This window comes from Buteo buteo, chromosome 1 (genome assembly GCF_964188355.1).
Source record: "Buteo buteo chromosome 1, bButBut1.hap1.1, whole genome shotgun sequence".
Lineage (NCBI taxonomy): Eukaryota > Metazoa > Chordata > Aves > Accipitriformes > Accipitridae > Buteo > Buteo buteo.
This window is the reverse complement of record NC_134171.1, coordinates 31,779,096-31,798,173: the sequence shown is the minus strand read 5'-3', so window position 1 is coordinate 31,798,173 and position 19,078 is coordinate 31,779,096. Positions and strand designations below refer to the sequence as shown.

General features: G+C 42.2%; 1 protein-coding gene across 7 annotated transcripts in view; it reads left to right on the top strand.

Moving 5' to 3' along the window:
- DLC1 (DLC1 Rho GTPase activating protein) overlaps positions 1 to 13,843 on the top strand; it is a 271,064-nt gene extending 257,221 nt beyond the window's left edge. For all 7 annotated transcript variants that reach the window (XM_075026589.1, XM_075026580.1, XM_075026572.1 and 4 more), the window contains 10 exons: positions 668 to 2,094; positions 3,266 to 3,442; positions 5,357 to 5,516; positions 5,759 to 5,957; positions 8,296 to 8,509; positions 8,912 to 9,026; positions 9,876 to 10,097; positions 10,804 to 11,021; positions 11,200 to 11,373; positions 11,896 to 13,843. In XM_075026589.1, the coding sequence (XP_074882690.1) occupies positions 668 to 2,094; positions 3,266 to 3,442; positions 5,357 to 5,516; positions 5,759 to 5,957; positions 8,296 to 8,509; positions 8,912 to 9,026; positions 9,876 to 10,097; positions 10,804 to 11,021; positions 11,200 to 11,373; positions 11,896 to 12,016 (3,027 nt within the window). In that variant the 3' untranslated portion in view covers positions 12,017 to 13,843. The remainder of the gene's footprint in view (positions 1 to 667; positions 2,095 to 3,265; positions 3,443 to 5,356; positions 5,517 to 5,758; positions 5,958 to 8,295; positions 8,510 to 8,911; positions 9,027 to 9,875; positions 10,098 to 10,803; positions 11,022 to 11,199; positions 11,374 to 11,895) is intronic.
- The last annotated feature ends 5,235 nt before the right edge of the window (positions 13,844 to 19,078 follow it).

Genomic DNA, 19,078 nt, shown 5'->3' with positions numbered 1-19,078 from the left:
ACATTCTTAACATGTTAGCTGCTAGCCTGTGGGAGGAAGAGTGGACCAGGTAAGAGCCTGGAGGCATCGCACTCTTGCCATGCAAGAGCTTCTTTTGCTATCTCATTAGTCACAGTGAGGAGACCCTTCAGACTTCCCGAATGGGTAAGGAATTAAGCTGCTACAATTCAGAACGTATGAGAAACATCTCGTAATTGCAAAGAGGAGTATAAACATGCAGCCGCTATCAACAGCGTGTAACTTTGGAGAGAGTCCAGAGGGACCCCAACCCCTGACTGACTCCAGTTTAAAATTTTATGCATGCCAGGAATTTCCATTGATCTGAGGGCTATCCACTGTGACCAATTAATTAAACGTCTGTGGATACTAGGGTTTTTAGAAAAGAGCAATTTAAAACAGATTGCATTGTTTGTTTCTTTTTATGGAGCATATCTCTTTTGTATTTAAAAACTGTTAAAATATATTGCCTGTCCCATGTTATCTTTTCCTCTGATGGGCTTTATGGCCTAATCTTCCTCTCCCTGAAGTAAAAGACTGTTTTCACTTTAAATTCAGTGAGAACAAGGTCATGCTTAAAGCAGTTTAGTGGGCATTGTATTTAAATGCAACCACCTTTGCCGTGTGGGCAGTTTGCAAGCAGTACTTTCAGGGTTCTTCCTCTTTGCAGAGCGAAGATTCGGATGAAGATGAACCTTGTGCAATAAGTGGCAAATGGACTTTTCAGAGGGACAGCAAGAGGTGGTCAAGGCTTGAAGAGTTTGATGTGTTTCCTCCAAAACCGGACTTGAATACCCCCTCCCCGGAAGCTCCTCACCTTACTAATGCAGCAAGCCATGAGAGTGTGCTAACAGACCTCAGCGAACGCCAGGAGGTGGCTTCTATTCTGAGCATCAGCAGCACCAGCAGCCACCAACCAACCCTGCAGAGCGAAGCATCTACCACCAGGACAAACTCGGTTGTCAGCGTTTGTTCATCAAACAATTTCGTAGCAAACGATGACTCATTCAGCAGCCTGCCCTCGCCCAGGGAGCTGAATAGCTTCAGCTTCAACACGAAAGCCAATGAGAAGAACACCAAGTCCAAAACAAAGAGCCTGCTCAAGAGAATGGAGAGCCTGAAAATCAAGAGCTCTCACCATGGCAAGAGCAAAGCTCCTTCAAAGCTTGGCCTTATTATTAGCGGGCCCATCCTGCAGGAGGGCATGGACGAAGATAAACTGAAACAACTTAACTGTGTGGAGATTTCTGCCCTCAACGGCAATCACATCAGCCTCCCCATGGTACGAAAGAGGAGCGTCTCCAATTCCACCCAGACCAGCAGCAGTAGTAGTCAGTCTGAGACGAGCAGTGCTGTCAGCACACCCAGTCCTGTCACGCGAACACGCAGCCTCAGCGCATACAATAAAAGGGTGGGCATGTACCTGGAAGGCTTCGACCCCTTCAACCAGTCAACGTTCAGCGATGTGATGGAGCAGAACTTCAAGAACCGGGGAAGCTTTGCAGAAGACACTGTGTTTTTTATCCCTGAAGATCATAAGCCCGGCACTTTTCCCAAAGCACTCTCCAACGGCAACTTCTCCCCAACAGAAAGCAGCGCCTCTGTGAACTGGAGGACAGGGAGTTTCCATGGACATGGCCATCTCACCCTCCGGAGGGAAAACAGTGGCGACAGCTCCAAAGAGCTGGGCATGGGGAAAAGGCGCAACTCCTCCAGCTCGGTCAGCAGCCGCCTGAGTATTTACGACAACGTGCCAGGCTCAATCCTGTATTCCAGTACGAGCGACCTGGCCGACCTCGAAAATGAAGACATATTCCCAGAACTAGACGACATCCTATACCACGTCAAAGGCATGCAGAGGATAGTAAACCAGTGGTCAGAGAAGTTCTCGGACGAAGGGGACTCCGACTCGGCACTCGACTCCATCTCCCCGTGTCCTTCCTCTCCAAAGCAGATCCACCTCGACGTAGATAACGATCGAACAACACCGAGTGACCTTGACAGTACGGGGAATTCACTGAATGAAACGGAAGAGCCCGTGGGGATGCAGGACAGGAGGGACTCTGGGGTGGGCGCATCGCTGACACGGTCCAGCAGGTGAGGTGGTGAGCGCTGGGACTTGGGGTGGCCCCGGGGAGGTCCCGTCGAGCTCGAGTGGCTCTATAGTAGCTGCACCACACTCAGTTAAGGTGCAAAGAGGAGTTGTGGCCATTCAGGCACACGCGTGCTGTTCCCATTGCTTCCCAAAACAATTATAGGCAAGGGAAGTATTTGCGCAAGACTTTTAGACAAGTGATTCCCGCACTTTGTAGCTGTGTGTTTGTATGTTCAGCCTGAGTGGTCATTGAAAAACAGCCCGCTCAGCAAGTCAGCATTAGGAGCAATGTGAAGGCAGTTTTGGGGAATGATAATTCTTCAAACTGAAATGGTGTGTGGGAGGGAGAGGGACCTCAAGTAGGATTATTCACTTTTTAAGTTGGCTAGGAGAGCCAGTATAAGTATGGTCTGGTTTGTGTCAGTGTGTAGTAAAAGCCTTGACTTTTAGACTGTTTCAAAAAGTTGCACTTTTCAGTAGCAGGCTGCTTCTTAATAGCATGCTAGGGCATTAAATCTGCAGGGAAAATGAGGTTTGTTTACTTTCCCTTGATCGCTGTAGCACAGTGGAGGACTGGGGGAGTTCCAGTGGCCTCCCAGTTTCTGCTGGGAGTTTTACCATGGGATGGATGGATGACCATATTTTGTATTGTGAGTAAGCAAGGAGCTGAATTCTTTCTAGTTTTGTTTCCAGTTTTCCTTTAAAACTGGTGCAAATCATTGAGGGCCTGCTTTCTGCTGTCATTTAGTCGCCTACAGCTGCTCATTTAAACTTAATGGGACTTTTAGAAGTGTGTCGTTCCCATTTGATGTGTATTAAAAATTTGGGCCGTTTTTTCTTCATGGAGTTTTTTGATTCCCACCGCCTTAATAATGCAAGGGCTTTTTCTCAAATAGGGTGCTGGAGCCCTCGGAGGATATCTGGTAGGGCCAGACTGTGTAGTTAACACTGAGCTGTGGTCAGCTCAGAGTGCCCGTTCCCGTCTGAAGCACGTGCAGGTGCTGCATTGCATCGGGTGAGGCGGAGGCACTGCCGGCTGATGCCTACGAAATCTCAGAAGACAGGGCTGCCAAGGGCAGGAAGCTCAGCAGTACGTTTGCGGCAATTCCTGCACGTGTCTTGCAGAGACGTTTCAGTGACCGGTCCTTGCTCTGTCCCCCATCTTCTCCGCAGGCACAGGCTGAGGTGGCACAGCTTTCAGAGCTCCCACCGGCCCAGCCTCAGCTCAGCGTCGCTGCAGATCAACTGCCAGTCCGTGGCACAGATGAACCTGCTGCAGAAGTACTCTCTCCTCAAGCTGACTGCTCTCCTGGAGAAGTACACGCCTTCCAACAAGCATGGTTTCAGCTGGTAAGGGCACAGCGCCACGTGTAGACAGGCTGACTATACGAGCACGACAGTTGCGCTCGTCCTAAGCATCTTTTGGAGAGATGCAATGAATCCCTCCGTCCCTCTTTTTCCATATTTGCACTTCTTCCTCCAGCCTGTGCTGACAGTGATTTGTGGTTGCCTAAGATGGGGCTAAAATCACTAACCCTTTACGTAAGCGTAATCTTATTAGTCTTGAGAAGTATGTTTATAGGGGGCATGTGAGGGAACAAGAGCAGTGCAGTACAGGCCAGCTTTCTGAGCAGGAAGATGTCCGCTGTCCACAGCAAAAGAAGGACTAGTCATTTATTGAGGCAGTTAGCGAGGAGTGGCACAAACCTCAGTAGATCTTAATAGGCTTGCTTTTCTTCAGTTATTCTTAAATATTTGCATTAGTTTCTCTATATAAGTATGTAATTAAAGAATGTAAATTTCCTTTAGTTCTAGTGTCTCGTTAGCCAAAATCTGTCTCCTCTCTTTAAAGCACTATAAATCCAATTAGCTTGCACAAAAGGTGGTGGAGGGGAAGAAAGATTGGGAGAACCACGCAGTTTTTTGTAGGCAGCAATTTCTGCTGTGGCCAGGTGTTTGTAACCCAGTTGAATGTTTTTTGTTGGAAGAATGAAATAGAAAGCTCTTTTATTATTGTATCTGCAGTACAGCCTGTGTAACCTTCAGGATGCAAAAGACACAATAAAATTTTTCTTCTCCCTACCACAGGCCAGCCTCCTCCCTTCCCCAGGAGTCATAGAGAGTATTTAGCTTCAGCATCAAAGTACCTCCTGTTCAAAGGCTGTTATTATGTCAGCCTTTCTAAATACAGAAGTTGTTTGTTCTGAAAGACAGAAATAAGTATTGACCAGTTATCCCTGCATGCTTCAGATTCTCAGTGGAGATCGCAATGTGTTTTTTCACATTCCATTGGCATGTTTTTTGACAAAGCAAGTATTATTCATACATATATCAATAATATGTATGGCAATACAAATTGGTTCTGTTTTACTATGTAACAGATTAGTCAGCTGTAAATCTAATGCACTGTTTGTATAGCTGTACTGTATATTGAAATGGTAAATAGGTCTCCCTGTTTTCCAGTGCTGCTGTGTCCTATTAGTTGTTGCACTGGACATTAGCTTTTCTCCCTGTTTAGGAAAATGATCTCAATATTTTCACATTTTAATGGCTTTTTTTTTTTCCCCCTTTATGAAACCAATACTCTTGGGGACCTGGGAGTAAATCATTCTTTTGTATTTAGTAACTTTTTCCTTGGAGTCATAAGCAGATGGAAAGGCCTCTCATTGAAACTGGAGTGGGAGGTGGGGGTAACAACAGTCACTGGCTGACAAGGAGGGGGGTCCCTCAAAGGGGTTGTTTATAGAGCTGAAGTTTTTAGCTGACAAACTCAAATGTATTACATCAGTTTCCTGCTGTTATGCACACTGGTGGGTGGTGGACCCAGTTTGAGGACTTTGCAGAACAAGTAGTTGACATACAAAAGCTCATTGTTCAAATGCCCATCTTTCCCGAAACCTAAAGAAGCAGTGTTACAAGGGGTCACTGACCGCAGGATTTATTTTGACTCTTTTGCAATTCAGTCTGGCCCCTGCAGTTTTACCCTGTAGCTTTTGTCCTACTAATATTGATGGAGTAGCACCACATCAACACTTACAGACAGCATACTGCCCCAAATGTCAAGCCTTTCTCTTAAAGAAACTCTGTTTTCTGTCCTCTCCCCCTTCCCAGCCCTAAGTGGATTAGCTGATTTATACTGTCACTGCTTTTCATATTACTAAAGTGTTTCACTTATTTTCACTGACTTTCTGAATTACTGGAAATACAGAAGATAATGGTTGACAGAGGTTTAATTTGATTTTGTCATTCCCTTTGCTTAAATAGGGCAGTACCAAAATTTATGAAAAGGATAAAGGTGCCGGATTATAAAGACCGAAATGTGTTTGGAGTACCGCTGCAAGTCAATGTCCAGCGCACAGGGCAGCCTCTTCCACAGAGCATTCAGCAAGCCATGCGGTACCTCCGCAACCACTGCCTGGATCAGGTGGGTTTTGCTGTAGTCTCATCCCACACGCATGCAGCACCCAAAGCCCAGCCTTCCATTAATTGTTATTGTTCCTGAATCAGACTGAAAAAAGTAGACTCAAAACAGGACAAAATAGATAATTAATGCAAGGAAAGCCTTCCATGAAATTAGAACCCATAAGTAAGAAGCTAAAGAGCATACTTACATTTCAGATTTGCTGGACTCATTGTAAATGTATTTACCTTTCCATATATATTTAGGTTGGACTGTTTAGGAAATCTGGAGTCAAATCAAGAATTCAGGCTTTGCGTCAGATGAATGAGAATTCAACAGACAGTGTCAACTATGAAGGCCAGTCTGCTTACGATGTAGCAGACATGTTAAAGCAATTCTTCCGTGATCTCCCTGAGCCTCTCATGACCAACAAACTCTCCGAGACCTTCTTACAGATATACCAATGTAAGTAGTGAGATTTCTATGGCAGATGGCAAATGGTCATTTGTGTAGCAAGGGTGGAACTTTCTAATACCGCTTCTCTGGGCACTATGTGTGTTGCATATGTTGGTCTTTGCCTTTTTCCAGCAGCAGTTGTTTAATGATTTATAGTACAAGTTCTTTTCATTTCACCTTTCTCTGTAGTTTGGGAACACATATAAATCCTCCATCACTTGCTATAAAGTTTCCTCTCTTCTTTGAGCATACTTCATATTATGGTTTGAAAATAAGCCACATCTGATGTGGCTAGGTAGAGGAGCTGTGCAAACACTACATGAAGAGAGTTTGGGGCTTTTGAGGGGATTGAAATCCACTAAATTACTGGGATTTTTTTTGTAAGAGCAAGGCTGCCAAAAAATTTCTATTTTCTCGTAATTCATATTCTTCTATCCTTCACCACAACTTTTGAAAACAACCTTTAAGTTGAAAGTTTTTCTGTTACTGATGTGTAGCTACTTTACTGATATGTACCATAAACAGAAAGTGCTAAAAATAAACCACATCAAAAATGGAGTTTATCAATGCATGTGAAAAGAAATAGTTAATCTTTCTGAGATGGTAAGTTCAACTCCAGCAAGGGAGACATTCTTTTTTGTGAGCTAGATAAATTGAGTTCTGTATAGATAGTAATTATGTGCTGGATCTTTCCAAACAGCACCTTGTCTTTTAGTTTTCTTCAACACTGTTTCATTGGGAATACTCTCACTTTATAAAATGGCCAAAGATGAATTAATATTTGGTGACCAGAACTCCAAAGCCTTTTGAAATATTCATGGCGGTCCAGACTGATTGATTGATGTACTATGGGCACCTTGCTGATCCTGTGGTTTCTCTCCCTAACACCACCCCAGCTCTCTCCCCATGTATTCTTCCCATGGCAGCAGAGCTACAACGGAACTTACTGCAAAAACACCTTCTTTGAGCTCTTGCTGTATTTTATACCTTCCTTATGGTGGTTACAAAAAGGTTACAGGAACTTCCTTCAGAGCTCCGTAGGTGGAGGTGATGGCTTAAAATAAAAACATACATACCATTATTTCAGTGCACACGGGTTTTTTGTGTGTTTGGATTCCCAAGAAGGTTTATGGAGAAAATTAATCAGACTCTCCACTTCTGTGGATATTAAACAGCAACTCTTTGTGGGTTTAGTGCCAGAAGAAGTTTGACAGAGCATTGCAGAAGTATCTGTTCCTTTCCTTTTGCAGGCGGTAGGTCTGAGGAATCCCCAGAGGTGGTCGGGAAGTATTATCTCTGTGTTAAGCAAAGAGCCTTAAAGCAGCTGTAATTTTTGCTTCCCTGCAAAGGACAATATTTCCCTTTGCTTTGGTGTCATGCACCAGGCTGCGCACTGGAATTGTCTGCACGTGGCTTAAATGTGCTTTGAGCTGATTGAGGGGAGCGTGTGGAAAACAGTGGATTTTTATTTAAAATTGCTTTCTAAACTCACCTGCTAGCCTTACAGAGTTGCTGAAGCCCAAAGCAAATACCAATTAAATATCTGGTTAGCACCACATGTATTATGAGACATGCAGTGAGGGCGGTGTGGTGCTAATGATGATATAAATGCTCCAGGACTCAGACTATGATGTCGTCTTCAGAGGTGGCTTATTGGAAATCCCTTTATGAGAAGCAGATCTGGTCTGGGTTATTTCATTTTTTGTTCCCTTCAAGTTTGGAGGAGAGGGCCTTATATAAAGACACACGTCAAATTTTTCCAATGGCTGTTTGTTGTTAGTAACCAAGGAGCTGTTTAATGGTATGGGGCTTCACAGCATTGACTTTCTTTTTCCACTGCATGACTTTGAATGATCTGCTCAATAAAGCAACCCTCTGTGTTTGGTAAAGCACTTTCTGGATATTTTGTGACATCATTGTTGAAAAGGTTTGCTAGCCAATTTATTTAATTAATTCACCTATTCTAAAATGCATTCATGTTTTGAATTTCTTTGAAAGCCAAAGAATTTCTAAATTGGCTGGACTGTGTTTGCTTGTTCAGTGCCTGACTCCAGGCTTCTGTCATTTTAGTGCATCTGCGGGAGCATGTAGCTGTTGAAATTAAATCTAAAATTAACTCTGGCCTAGGCACAACTTCTACTTGCTTGCATTTCTTGTGAGGCAGGAAATAGCTGAGGGTAGTTAAACTAGTGGGTTAAAAAAAAATTCCTTCATATTTCCTACGAATGGTATGCATCCTGAAGGAAATCACTTCAAATATTTGAAGCTGGAGTTTGCTTTGGGATGTATTCATGCTGTGTGTGTGGAAAATCAATGGGCTGATGAGAGAATTACTAATATTATGCAGATGTGCCAAAGGATCAGCGTCTCCAGGCTATCAAGGCTGCCATTATGCTTTTACCTGATGAGAACAGGGAGGTCCTCCAGATTCTTCTCTATTTCCTGAGTGATGTCACAGCTGCAGTGAAGGAAAACCAGATGACACCAACCAACCTGGCCGTCTGCTTAGCACCTTCCCTCTTCCACTTAAACACTCTCAAAAGAGAGAATTCTTCCCCAAGGTATGTCTCCGGGGAGCAGGGCTCATTGCTGCTGGTCCCGCACCACAGCTAGCGGCGATGCGCAACAGGCACGGTCTAGCATTGACCCTACTAGTTGTGATCACCTCGGACATCTCAGAGGGCACCGGGTGTAGAACGGTTATGGGAGCCTACCTTTTGTTAGAGATTTGTTAAGATATGAGCAAGTTCATAAGAAGGAAGAAACAGCGGGGCTTCCAAAGAAAAAGTTTAGAGAGAGTAGCGAGAGAAGTCGGTAACACCATGCCAAGATTTGGTCCTGGGCAGCACTGCTCTAAATCACCAGCAGATTTGGGAATCCTACTGTTTTCTTACCAAGCACCTCTCTTGCTCTGCATTAAATAACTGGATTTGTGTGTGTGTGTGCTCTTTTCCCCTGTGAAGGGTGATGCAACGAAAACCAAGCCTGGGAAAACCTGACCAGAAAGACCTAAATGAAAATCTGGCTGCAACCCAAGGGCTAGCTCATATGATCGCTGAATGCAAGAAGCTCTTTCAGGTAAAACACCTATTTGCAAAACTGATGGGTGGAATATTGGCCAACGTGGCTTAGATCTGCCGTATAATGGAAAGCTAGGAAAGTCTGTTTATTTTAATGAAGTTTAATACATGATAAATAGCTTTTTAAAAAACTCTGCATCCTGATCTGGGTGCATACATGAATTAGAAGTGGTGCTAGAAGAAAAGAGAGTTGTTTTGTTGGCACTGGCGCTCAAAAGTCATGAGGCCGTTGTGGGGTCTGGGACATTTTTGTTACATGCAAGCTGCATTTGAAATATGTTTTCAAGCTTTTATTGTGCAGCCATGAGGGTCTGTGAACTTCAGCTGTAATTACAAAGCAAGAAGCTCTTTCCAGGAATTTCAGTGCTTGTTTTATACTTAAATTCCCAAGAGTTAGCAAGACTAGGCCACAAAAGCGTCCTGGAACATGACACTGTCAAACCATAGGTTGAACGATCTGTAGGAACTAAAGCATGCTCTCTCTAGGGCCTGGGATGGAGAACCAGACAAGCCTTGAGTCCTGGTTTTCCTCACTGTCATTGAATCTTTTCAGAGCCCTCAACTGAAGACATGCCTGTCTCTTTTCTTGCGGCTGACAACTGATCCCTCCTTCCTTCAGTCTGCAGGATGAACTGTGCTGTGGGAATGGATCAGACTTTGAGTTAAATCAAAGTCACAAACTTAATTTTGGCATTTCTTCATATTGAGTGCTCAACCTGATACATACACGTCCTACCACTTACAAAACTAGTGTACCCATCTTTCTGTGGCTATCAAGCTGCTAGACTAAGTCTGTGATTTGGGGAGAGAGCTGCAAGAGGATGATTTCACCCTTGTCATCCCTCAGATACCCGAAGAAATGAGCAGGGGCCGGAACTCATACACGGAGCAGGACCTGCGTCCCCTCAGCCTGGAGGAGCTCCGGGGCGGCAGCAGCACGGCCGAGCCCTCCGACTACCACTGCTACCTCCAGGACTGCGTGGATGACTTGCTCAAAGAGATGAAGGAGAAGTTTAAAGGCTGGGTCAGCTGCTCCACCTCAGAGCAAGCAGAGCTGGCCTACAAGAAGGTATGCGCTCTGTCACTCACGCCACAGCTCTGGCTTTTAGCTCATCTTCTCTCATATACACAGGCTTTTGACATAGGATATTACAGAAGGTTCAGTGCACACCTTTACTTTGCAGATAGATTTAAGAAAAAAGCCCTTGATCTTTTGACATAGTTGCACAATGTCTAGAAACAACATGTCTTTCAGCAGTAGTCAGCTAACATGCACTGATTTGTGTTCTTCTGTTTATCCAGCCCAGGAATGTTTGCTGTGTTGCATTTACACACCTTCACTCACATGTGCAAAGCTTTGACAGGTTGAGTGAAGCCTCCAAGCACTGTCACTATGCAGGCAATAGGAAAGAAGTTTCTCAGCTGCAATCTTGCACAGCTCAGAGGTAGCACAGGGAGCACTGTTTCAATGAGGCTTAAGATATTTGAAAATTAAACTTGGAAAACTAGGATATCTTTCTGTAACATCACGATCTAATAGTGGCCCATACTGGAGAAGATAACTGTAACTTAAAAATAATTTGGAAGTCAGCGTGCAGATGCGTTTGGCTGTTTGTTAGGAAAAGAACTTTAGTCTGAGCTTATGACAAGCTTAGTACAATATATGCATACATGTGTGTGTATTTTATTTGCTGTATGTAGCCAACACTAAAATAGAAAGGAAAAGAAAGTGTAAGGAAGAGTAAAACTGAGGACTCTGCACTGATTTTTCCCAGGTATGTGAAGGTCCCCCACTCCGGTTATGGAAAACTACCATTGAAATCCCAGCTATACCAGAGGATGTTTTAAATCGTTTACTTAAAGAGCAGCATCTTTGGGATGAAGATCTTATAGATTCGAAAGTAATCGAACCTTTGGATAGCCAGACAGATATATACCAGTATGTCCAGAACAGCATGGCACCTCATCCAGCCAGGGACTTCGTAGTCTTAAGGTAATACTTTTATATGTGATGATGTTTATATCGTACACATACGGCAACCTTGCCTACGATTTCTGTATAATATAAGTTATTTAGGTAAATATCTATTTGTGCATAATTTGAAGTCTTATTAGATGTTTGAATTACTGTTTGTCAAAGATAAGACTTTTTTTTTTTTCTTTTTTCTTAGAACATGGAGGACAAACTTCCCGAAAGGAGCTTGTGTGCTTCTTGCAACTTCAGTGGACCATGACCGTGCTCCAGTGGCAGGTGTTAGAGTCAATGTGCTCCTGTCTAGGTATCTGATTGAGCCCTGCGGGTCAGGAAAATCTAAACTTACCTACATGTGCAGAATTGATTTAAGGTATGAATTTCCACTTTGTCCTTTTGTGGTGGTAACTTTTCTTGTATAGTTTCTGCAAACTGTAGACAGTTCAAAAGGCTTTAGTTTGGCCAGTAGTAAGCACTTCTGAAAGGCATAAGAATGGTCTCTGAGACGTCACAGAAAATTGGCTTCAGTGCACATCTAACAGCAGGTGTGGTTTGTTGCATTAGAAGCCTCCAGGATGTGCTCCACGACAGCTATTGATATATAAACGCATGCCTTCCTCTGACAGATGTATTTGGATGCAAGGACATGTTAATATTAAAATTAAGTTAGTAAAGATGACCAAGTTCTCACAAAACTTCTCATAACTTTTCCTCACTGCAGCAAACTTGGTTTTGAGCAAGTCTATACATTAGTAAGGCTGAGCTGAGCAATAAGCAGTAGTAAGATTTCCTAGTCGGGCATTTAACCACCTAGATATGTATTTGATTCTGTCTAAGAAAATGCATGCAAAGTTACTGGTACCTGCTTCATCATTACTTTCTCTCCACGCATCAGGGGCCACATGCCAGACTGGTACACCAAGTCTTTTGGACACTTGTGTGCATCTGAAGTCGTTAAGATACGAGACTCTTTCAGTCCTCAGAGTCTTGAGAGCAAGGAAGTAAAATCCAGGTGACTACTGAAGAGGAACAGCCATGCGCTCCACACCTCAGCAATGTAGACATTACACAAAACTGAGGATTGTCTGCTGCAGACCGGACTATTGCACCATCTGCAAGTCACGTCATGAAGGGATGACAGCATGAGAACTTGACTGTGAGCATTACTATAGGACTGTGGCCATACCATACACTTTAAAGCTGCTTCCTGTCTGTGTAAGGTCTATAGTGTAGGCCTTGACTGGAATACATAGGAGGACTGTGCAAAGAAAAAAAAAAGTATTGTACTATTAGATGGTTTGAATTGCTTCTGAGAAGCAAAATTCTTTAAATGCAAAATATATTATGAAATATGGTGAAGGCTCATCATTCCCATGTGAAATACTTAGCTTTATGTACATACCCATGTCATTTTATTTGTAGTGCGTTGAGGGACTGGTGTATCCACTGGAATAGTTGGTACTCTTCAATGTGTTCTCACTGAGATAAGCAGAGAAAGGTTTGCACAGAGATTAAAGTGTGAATGAGTGTGTTGATGGTTGAAAGGATAGCAGAAGAAGTCGAACTTGACATGTGTCTGGTACACTGGTAGGCAACCAGAATGGATTTTAGTATGCTGGATACAGTTCAACCTAGAATAGGACTCCCCTGTGGACCAGGAGTAGCCATCCTTCCCATGTGCCAGTTCTGCATTTTCCTCAGCCCTAACCTTGTTAGAAATCCTAAGCAGATATTACAAGAGGCTTGCTCTGATTACTGTCCACTCCTTGTCCAGATGATCTTTTAGGAGTGATTAGCAGCTCTATAGCAATTTTATGTAAATATACTTGCGAGCAACATAGCAGCTTAGAAATGAAATGTCTGTGCAACAGTGAACAGAGCCAGTAATGTCAGTTGTTAATTTGCCAAAAAATGTTCGTTGCTTTTACTCCTACCTGCATTAACTATAAGTGTTTTAATGAGCTTTTATATATTTTACTGTATTCTAACGGCTCAAGAGGAAAAAGTCAACACTGGAGTTGCAGTGCCGGGAGGTGGCAGGACTCCTGCAGCAGCAGGTGGGGTGACATGGGTAGGAAGAGTCACACGAGCTCTCTCCCTTTCTCTCCCTCCTTTGCCCATTTTCCGAAAAGCTGCATGTTAACACGAACAGAACCTGGATGTGAGCAATTTGGAGGGTTATATTTGGGGGCAGAGAGGAGGGTGGGGTTTTGTGTTGGGGTTTAAACCCTTTGGGATATTCCCCCCTCTTGAGAATCAACTTGTATGAACTGTAGGAAGTCGTGAGGTCCTCTGGAAAGGGGTCTTTCTGTAGGTTTTACTGTAAAGGTAAAGATTTGCTTTCGAGGTGCAGTATTAAGTGATAAATGTATTTTGTGGCGAGGGTATGAATGAGTTGCAAGATGGAATTTTGACTGAGACTTTGTTACCATTGTCAGTATTATTTTAAGCTTTTTGATGAAGATTTTTTTATTATGGCAAATAATGTAGTACTTCCAGTAACAATGTTCCTCATGAGTAGGAAAACCTTGTATATTCTTCTACATCAAACACTTTTGAATTTGTAAAATTGTATGTTGTACATACCATTCTATTGTAAACATGTATACTTGCCCACAGTGTACTGTCAAACATAGATAAAGCATGATAAAGATTATTTAAAATATACCTGTATTTATACCTCAGATATTCTTTTTGGGTTTTTGTACCTCAAGTATGTTTTCTATTGTAAATGTGCTTTACATGACTATGATCTACGTGAGAGAAAGGAAAATGTTTAACTTGCTATAGATGTCTGTACAGAATATACTCAATAAGTGCACTATTAAATGTTTAAAATTGGAGAAGCATAATGGGTTTTATTTTATTCTGCATCCTTCCTTCCACTTTCATGCCCAGAGGAGGCAGCATTTTTCTTACCACTGGTTCTTTACATACTACTACCAACTGCCTAGCCACCCTTGCCCTCTCCCAGGCCAATATTTTTAGCATTGTTAAAGGCAAGTACCAAAGCAATTTCAAAATTTTTGGAAGACAAGCCTTCATGATGGCAGACAGCTGGACAGAAATACTCCCCACTCGATAGCTTCATACATTTAAAAGTAAAAAGAAACTTCTGGTTTGCTGCTGTCCTGTGGAAAGGTGCTCTTGAATTTAACCGGGAGCAAAGCAAACTCCTACTTGATAGGCAGCTGTATGCAACGCTGAAAAAAAATTCACTGCTTTCCTATTTTCTGTGGGGAAAATGAGGGCATGATGAGTTGTGGAGTCATAGGTTCACTTTAAAAAATGCAAGTGTGAAAGTAATTGGAGAAAGTTAAAGCACAGGCAGCAGTGAAATGAAGCTGAAGAGAAGGCCAGGAGGATATACAAACAACTGACTAAGGTGAAAAATGAAGCCAAAGACAGCTGTTAATTCAAGCAACTTTTAAAAGTTTTTAAAGTCTTAGCCAACAGAAATATAATTTGGGCATCTGAAAGAGGATTTTGATTTGTGAGGCTTGTCTGACAGAGTAGCTGGAAGGACGCCTGCTGCTTTTCAGTTACCAACATCATCGTATTCTTTCTCTGCCCGAGCATCCCAAAGTCCTGATCACTATCGCTTCCCACCATGTTCCCCAGGGAGCAGTGAGGGATGCTGCTTCACAGTCTGGCAAAAGCAAACCTCTTGCTGTCATGGTGCTAGTTCTCGCACACCAAAGAGCCTTCTAGAGAACCTTTCTGATAAGGTACTGTCTTGTTTAGATCTTATAGGATCTTTTTTCTTCCTAAGTCAATACTAAAAATAAAACAGCTACACAATTTAAAAAAAAAACCACAACAGGTTTGTTCACAGTTTTGGGCCCTTGGAACAAGCAGAGTTAGAGCTAATTTATTTTTCTCTGTAGTGATGGTTTTGTTTGTATTTTTAAGCGCACTAATGCACAACAGATTCCTCAGGCTCTTCAAGTATTTACTCTGCATTTTGTTTAAAGTGCATTTAGGTTACTTTCAGATCAGCATTTTCCTAAATATTTCTAAAACATGAGTTAATTTTGACTCTTCTAAATAGCCTCAAGCCCCTGAATGTTTCTTTTCTCGGCACCTTCATTTGCAGGTGTCCATGTTGTAGCTGGACAACAGAATTCAAGTTTCCACATCTGTTTCTTGTCAGGTGTCACTCAGGGCAGCACTGGCTTGGACACTCTTGCTTTAAGGAGCGGTTGCTGCAGAGGGAGTACAGGCTGGGCCCCTGTTTAATTCTGGCAGGGTGCTGGCATGGCTAACTGCATACATGGCATCCCTGGTGCAGCATGGATCCAGCCAGCTGTGTGCTTCAGTAATGCTGAATTTCAGTACTGCTTTCTAACAAACTCAAATGGAAAAAGTCACGTTTTACTGTCATTCCTCAAGTAATGCACTCCACAATTAGATATTTATGAAGCTGTAAATAATCAGTGACCTTCACCTTAAAGGCCAGAAGGCAATGTCACTAACACACATGGACAGTCTGGGGAAGCGAGACTGAAACAATACAAAACAGTAGCTCTGCAGTCTGGTACAAGGCCTTGAAAAGAGCAGGACCTAGTATATATCCACAGTAGTCCGTGCCAGGAGAAAGTTGGTGTGAAAACAGTATCCATGACTTGGGCTACATAATAAAAGGTAGATATTTCCACTTAAGACATAGGAAGATTAAATGTTATATGCAGCTCGTGCTAAGTGTTGGAAGCAGTGTCCTGCAATCATAAGGAATGAAATCAAGATACTGTTTTAATAGAGCAATGCATTCAATTTACAAAGGCAAAATGCTAATTCCTTTGCCTATGTTATACCATAATTTGTCAGTACAGCCATTGACTGCGTCCATTATACATGGAAATACTACACATTTCTGAAAAATTACTTTCAGCTATTTCTCATCTGTCAACCCAGAGCTATTTTATTTCTCTAGCAAGGAAAGGTATCAGTGTGTAAAATGATGACTAGCATAGCACCGGAGGTGAAGTACTGTTCCTATTACTGATGCTAATGTGCAATGTTTGCATCCATGCTTCTTTTGCATTGAGCACTATCCCAGACACTTGAGGCTTGCTCACTTTCCCCTCCCCTCTGCACCATCCTACTATATTCTCCTGTATTGCCCTAGGCATCCAGAATGCGCGCAAGAAATGAACTTCCAAGATAAGTCCAGGGACAGTAAAGAGCAGTGAAGGACAGGAAAGAATTCAAAGAAGAAAGAATTCCATCAAAAGAGATTATGGCACTGAAGGGGTATATTTATATAGAAAGATTCAATACACATAATCTGGCCACTAGACAAGAAGGATGTAGTAAATGTCTGCTAGCACTGGAAGGTCATAAAAACACAGAAGAGTTCAAACTAGCTGAGTGGGTGTACAAGTTGGGATAAAAATTCGTTAATGGAAAATGTGAGGCAGAAGGAAACGAAAAGGCATTTTCCACACAGGAAGAGGTCTTTGAGGCTGTGGGACAATCTTTCTGTGAGAAGCAGCAAGAGCGTAAGTCATTTGAAACTGTGCAGGCTCAAGCCCTGGAATCATTCCTGTGCTAGCTTCTATAAAGCATCATGAAGACCTAAGAAAGGTCATCTCTTCACTATTTGACATGATTACAGGACTTACAGGCCACCAATTTTCACCTGTAAGTGTCAGGTAGCACTGCCTTGCTGAGTAAGAAACAATATGGTGTAAAAAATAAAGTTACAAATAAGTAACAACTCAATTATTTTGGAAGTTGCTAATGAGCAAGTCTTTCTCTAAAAACTACCTTGGAGGTCATGGAGTGCAGTTTGCTTATGTTTTATAGAAGTGGACATTCATTTAAATGAGAAAATGCAGTGCCTCCCTACTTTGGGCCAAGAGCATGAAGATCAGTGTGGGGAGGTTACCAGACAACTGGGAGAGTCTTTTGCTTTTCTACCACTTAAAACTCAGAAAGATCTATAATGGATAAGCACCATTTCCCTATCATAGCAGGAATCAAATCCATTATTCCTTAGGCTTAATATTTTTTTGTTTGTTACTAGAAGGAGAAGAAAAAGCCCTACAGCAAGTGTGTTGTGTGTGCTTCTCCAGGTACCAGTCTTCTACTAGTCACTTCATTAGCTCAAGTAATAAGAGGGTGATCTGGTGGGTCTGAACATCACTGTTGTTCCTGACCCACATAGATATTTCTTAAGGCTGTATAGCACTAAAAATGGAAAAGCCCCTTAGGAACAGAATTCTCAGTGAATGAAAGAATATTACTATTCCAAAAATCAAATATTCAAAAGGTAGAGTGTTAAAAGTGCCAGGGCAGTTATGTATGTATTCCAGGGAGCAAAATTAAATAGCATTTTCCATGATACGACAAGATAAGCCCTTTATAAGCATAAAGACAGGATGGTATAGCCGAGAAGGCTCTGGTTTGAGACGGCTTGTGCCTCATTTATTAAAGAGGTTAGGAAACTGTTAGCAAATAAAATAGGAATTTCAAGAAAGGGTGGCCTCAACTAAATCACTTGAGTGTCACTTTAGAGATCTGTCATTTTTTTAAATAAGGCAGCTATTTGCAGTAGATCATGTTCATAACACAGCCCAGACTAAGATGGTGTGCAAGGTGTGGGTAACAGAGGAAGGGTTCTTCTAAAAGGAAGAAGAGGACCCAGTTGGCTGAACACTCCCGACATGTTTAGTGACATAGCAGTCTGAAATATCTATTCAAAACAAACATGTCATCTGGTAAGAATTCTCCTTCATTTCAAAAACAGTTAAAAGAAAATAAATTTTGGTCAAGGCATTGTTGTGAGCTGGCTAAACATGTAATCTTCAGCTAGGCTATAATTCAAGTTTATAGAAACACTGACGATACGGTTAGCAAAGTTCCTATAGGCCACTTCTTTACCCCTGGGGAAAGTTGTACAATAGAGCATATTTTAAGTAGTCCATTTAAACATTTGAAAAGGAATGCAAAGATACCAAAATATTTGTTTTAACTCAATCATTTAGTCTCCAGCAGTCTGTACTCTTTTCATTTCTCTAAATACCTGCCAGCACCACAGCAGCACAACAGAATGTCTGAAAAACACACATGGGGTTTTTCACTGACCTATATATAGGAATGCATTTTTTTGTTGTTGGAACATAAAAAGGGGTTAGGGAATTTTGCAATCTTTGCCCTTAACTTTTCTAAAATGTACAGTCCTTACTACCACTGCCCACAGGATAAAAATTCTTATTGAAGCCTTTGTCACCTACATCATTTATCAACTAGGGTTTCTAAAGCATACAAGTAATAAAGCGTTCAGTAGTCATAATACAAGTAATAAGCCAAACTGATTTTGAATATCCCACCTCAGTGACATGCCTACAAAGCTAGAACTACATTAAAATCAGTACTCAAGTAAAAGGAACAAAATGGTAAAACTTTACTATCCATGAACAGTTTCATTCACCAGAAGATAACAATGAAAATTGCTTTGTGATGCATAGAAAAGCAGCTTTGAAAGCCTTTCTAGACCTTCTTAAAAAGAAAGGGAGGTCCATTAAGGTATTGTGTCTGGGAAACAGCACCTGCCCTCCCACTACATAGACACTATACTCCATTATCTAAGACTGGGAGAAGCACATACTGAAACTGTGAAATACTGGTGCTGCTTCCTATAGATCCTCAGCAACGGTGACGCATCCACCTCCCAGTGAGGGGAAAAAGCAGATGAAATCAGAGGATGCTCAGTCTTGCATGGTGAGAACTAACAGTGATTCTCTTCCCCCAAGGGCGTCCCATCTCTGTGCCACACTCCACATTGGATAAAATGGTACATGCAGTGTAGAAACACATACTCCTAATAATGTGGGGCAAGTATTCAACTGAAGTGCAAACAAACCACCTTTAGAAGGAGTCATAACTACCCGTGAATTCCAGGACCATAACGGTGCACTCAGCAGCACTAACACTACCCAGCGCTTGGTCTGCAAGCTCCCTGATCTGGCTTGGGAGGCCTCCGAAAACACATTAAATTGTGTTTGGAGGCCTTTTAAGAATGACCTTGAGCAAGTAGAAAAGTAGAGATTTTCTAGCTAATGCCTGAACCAAAG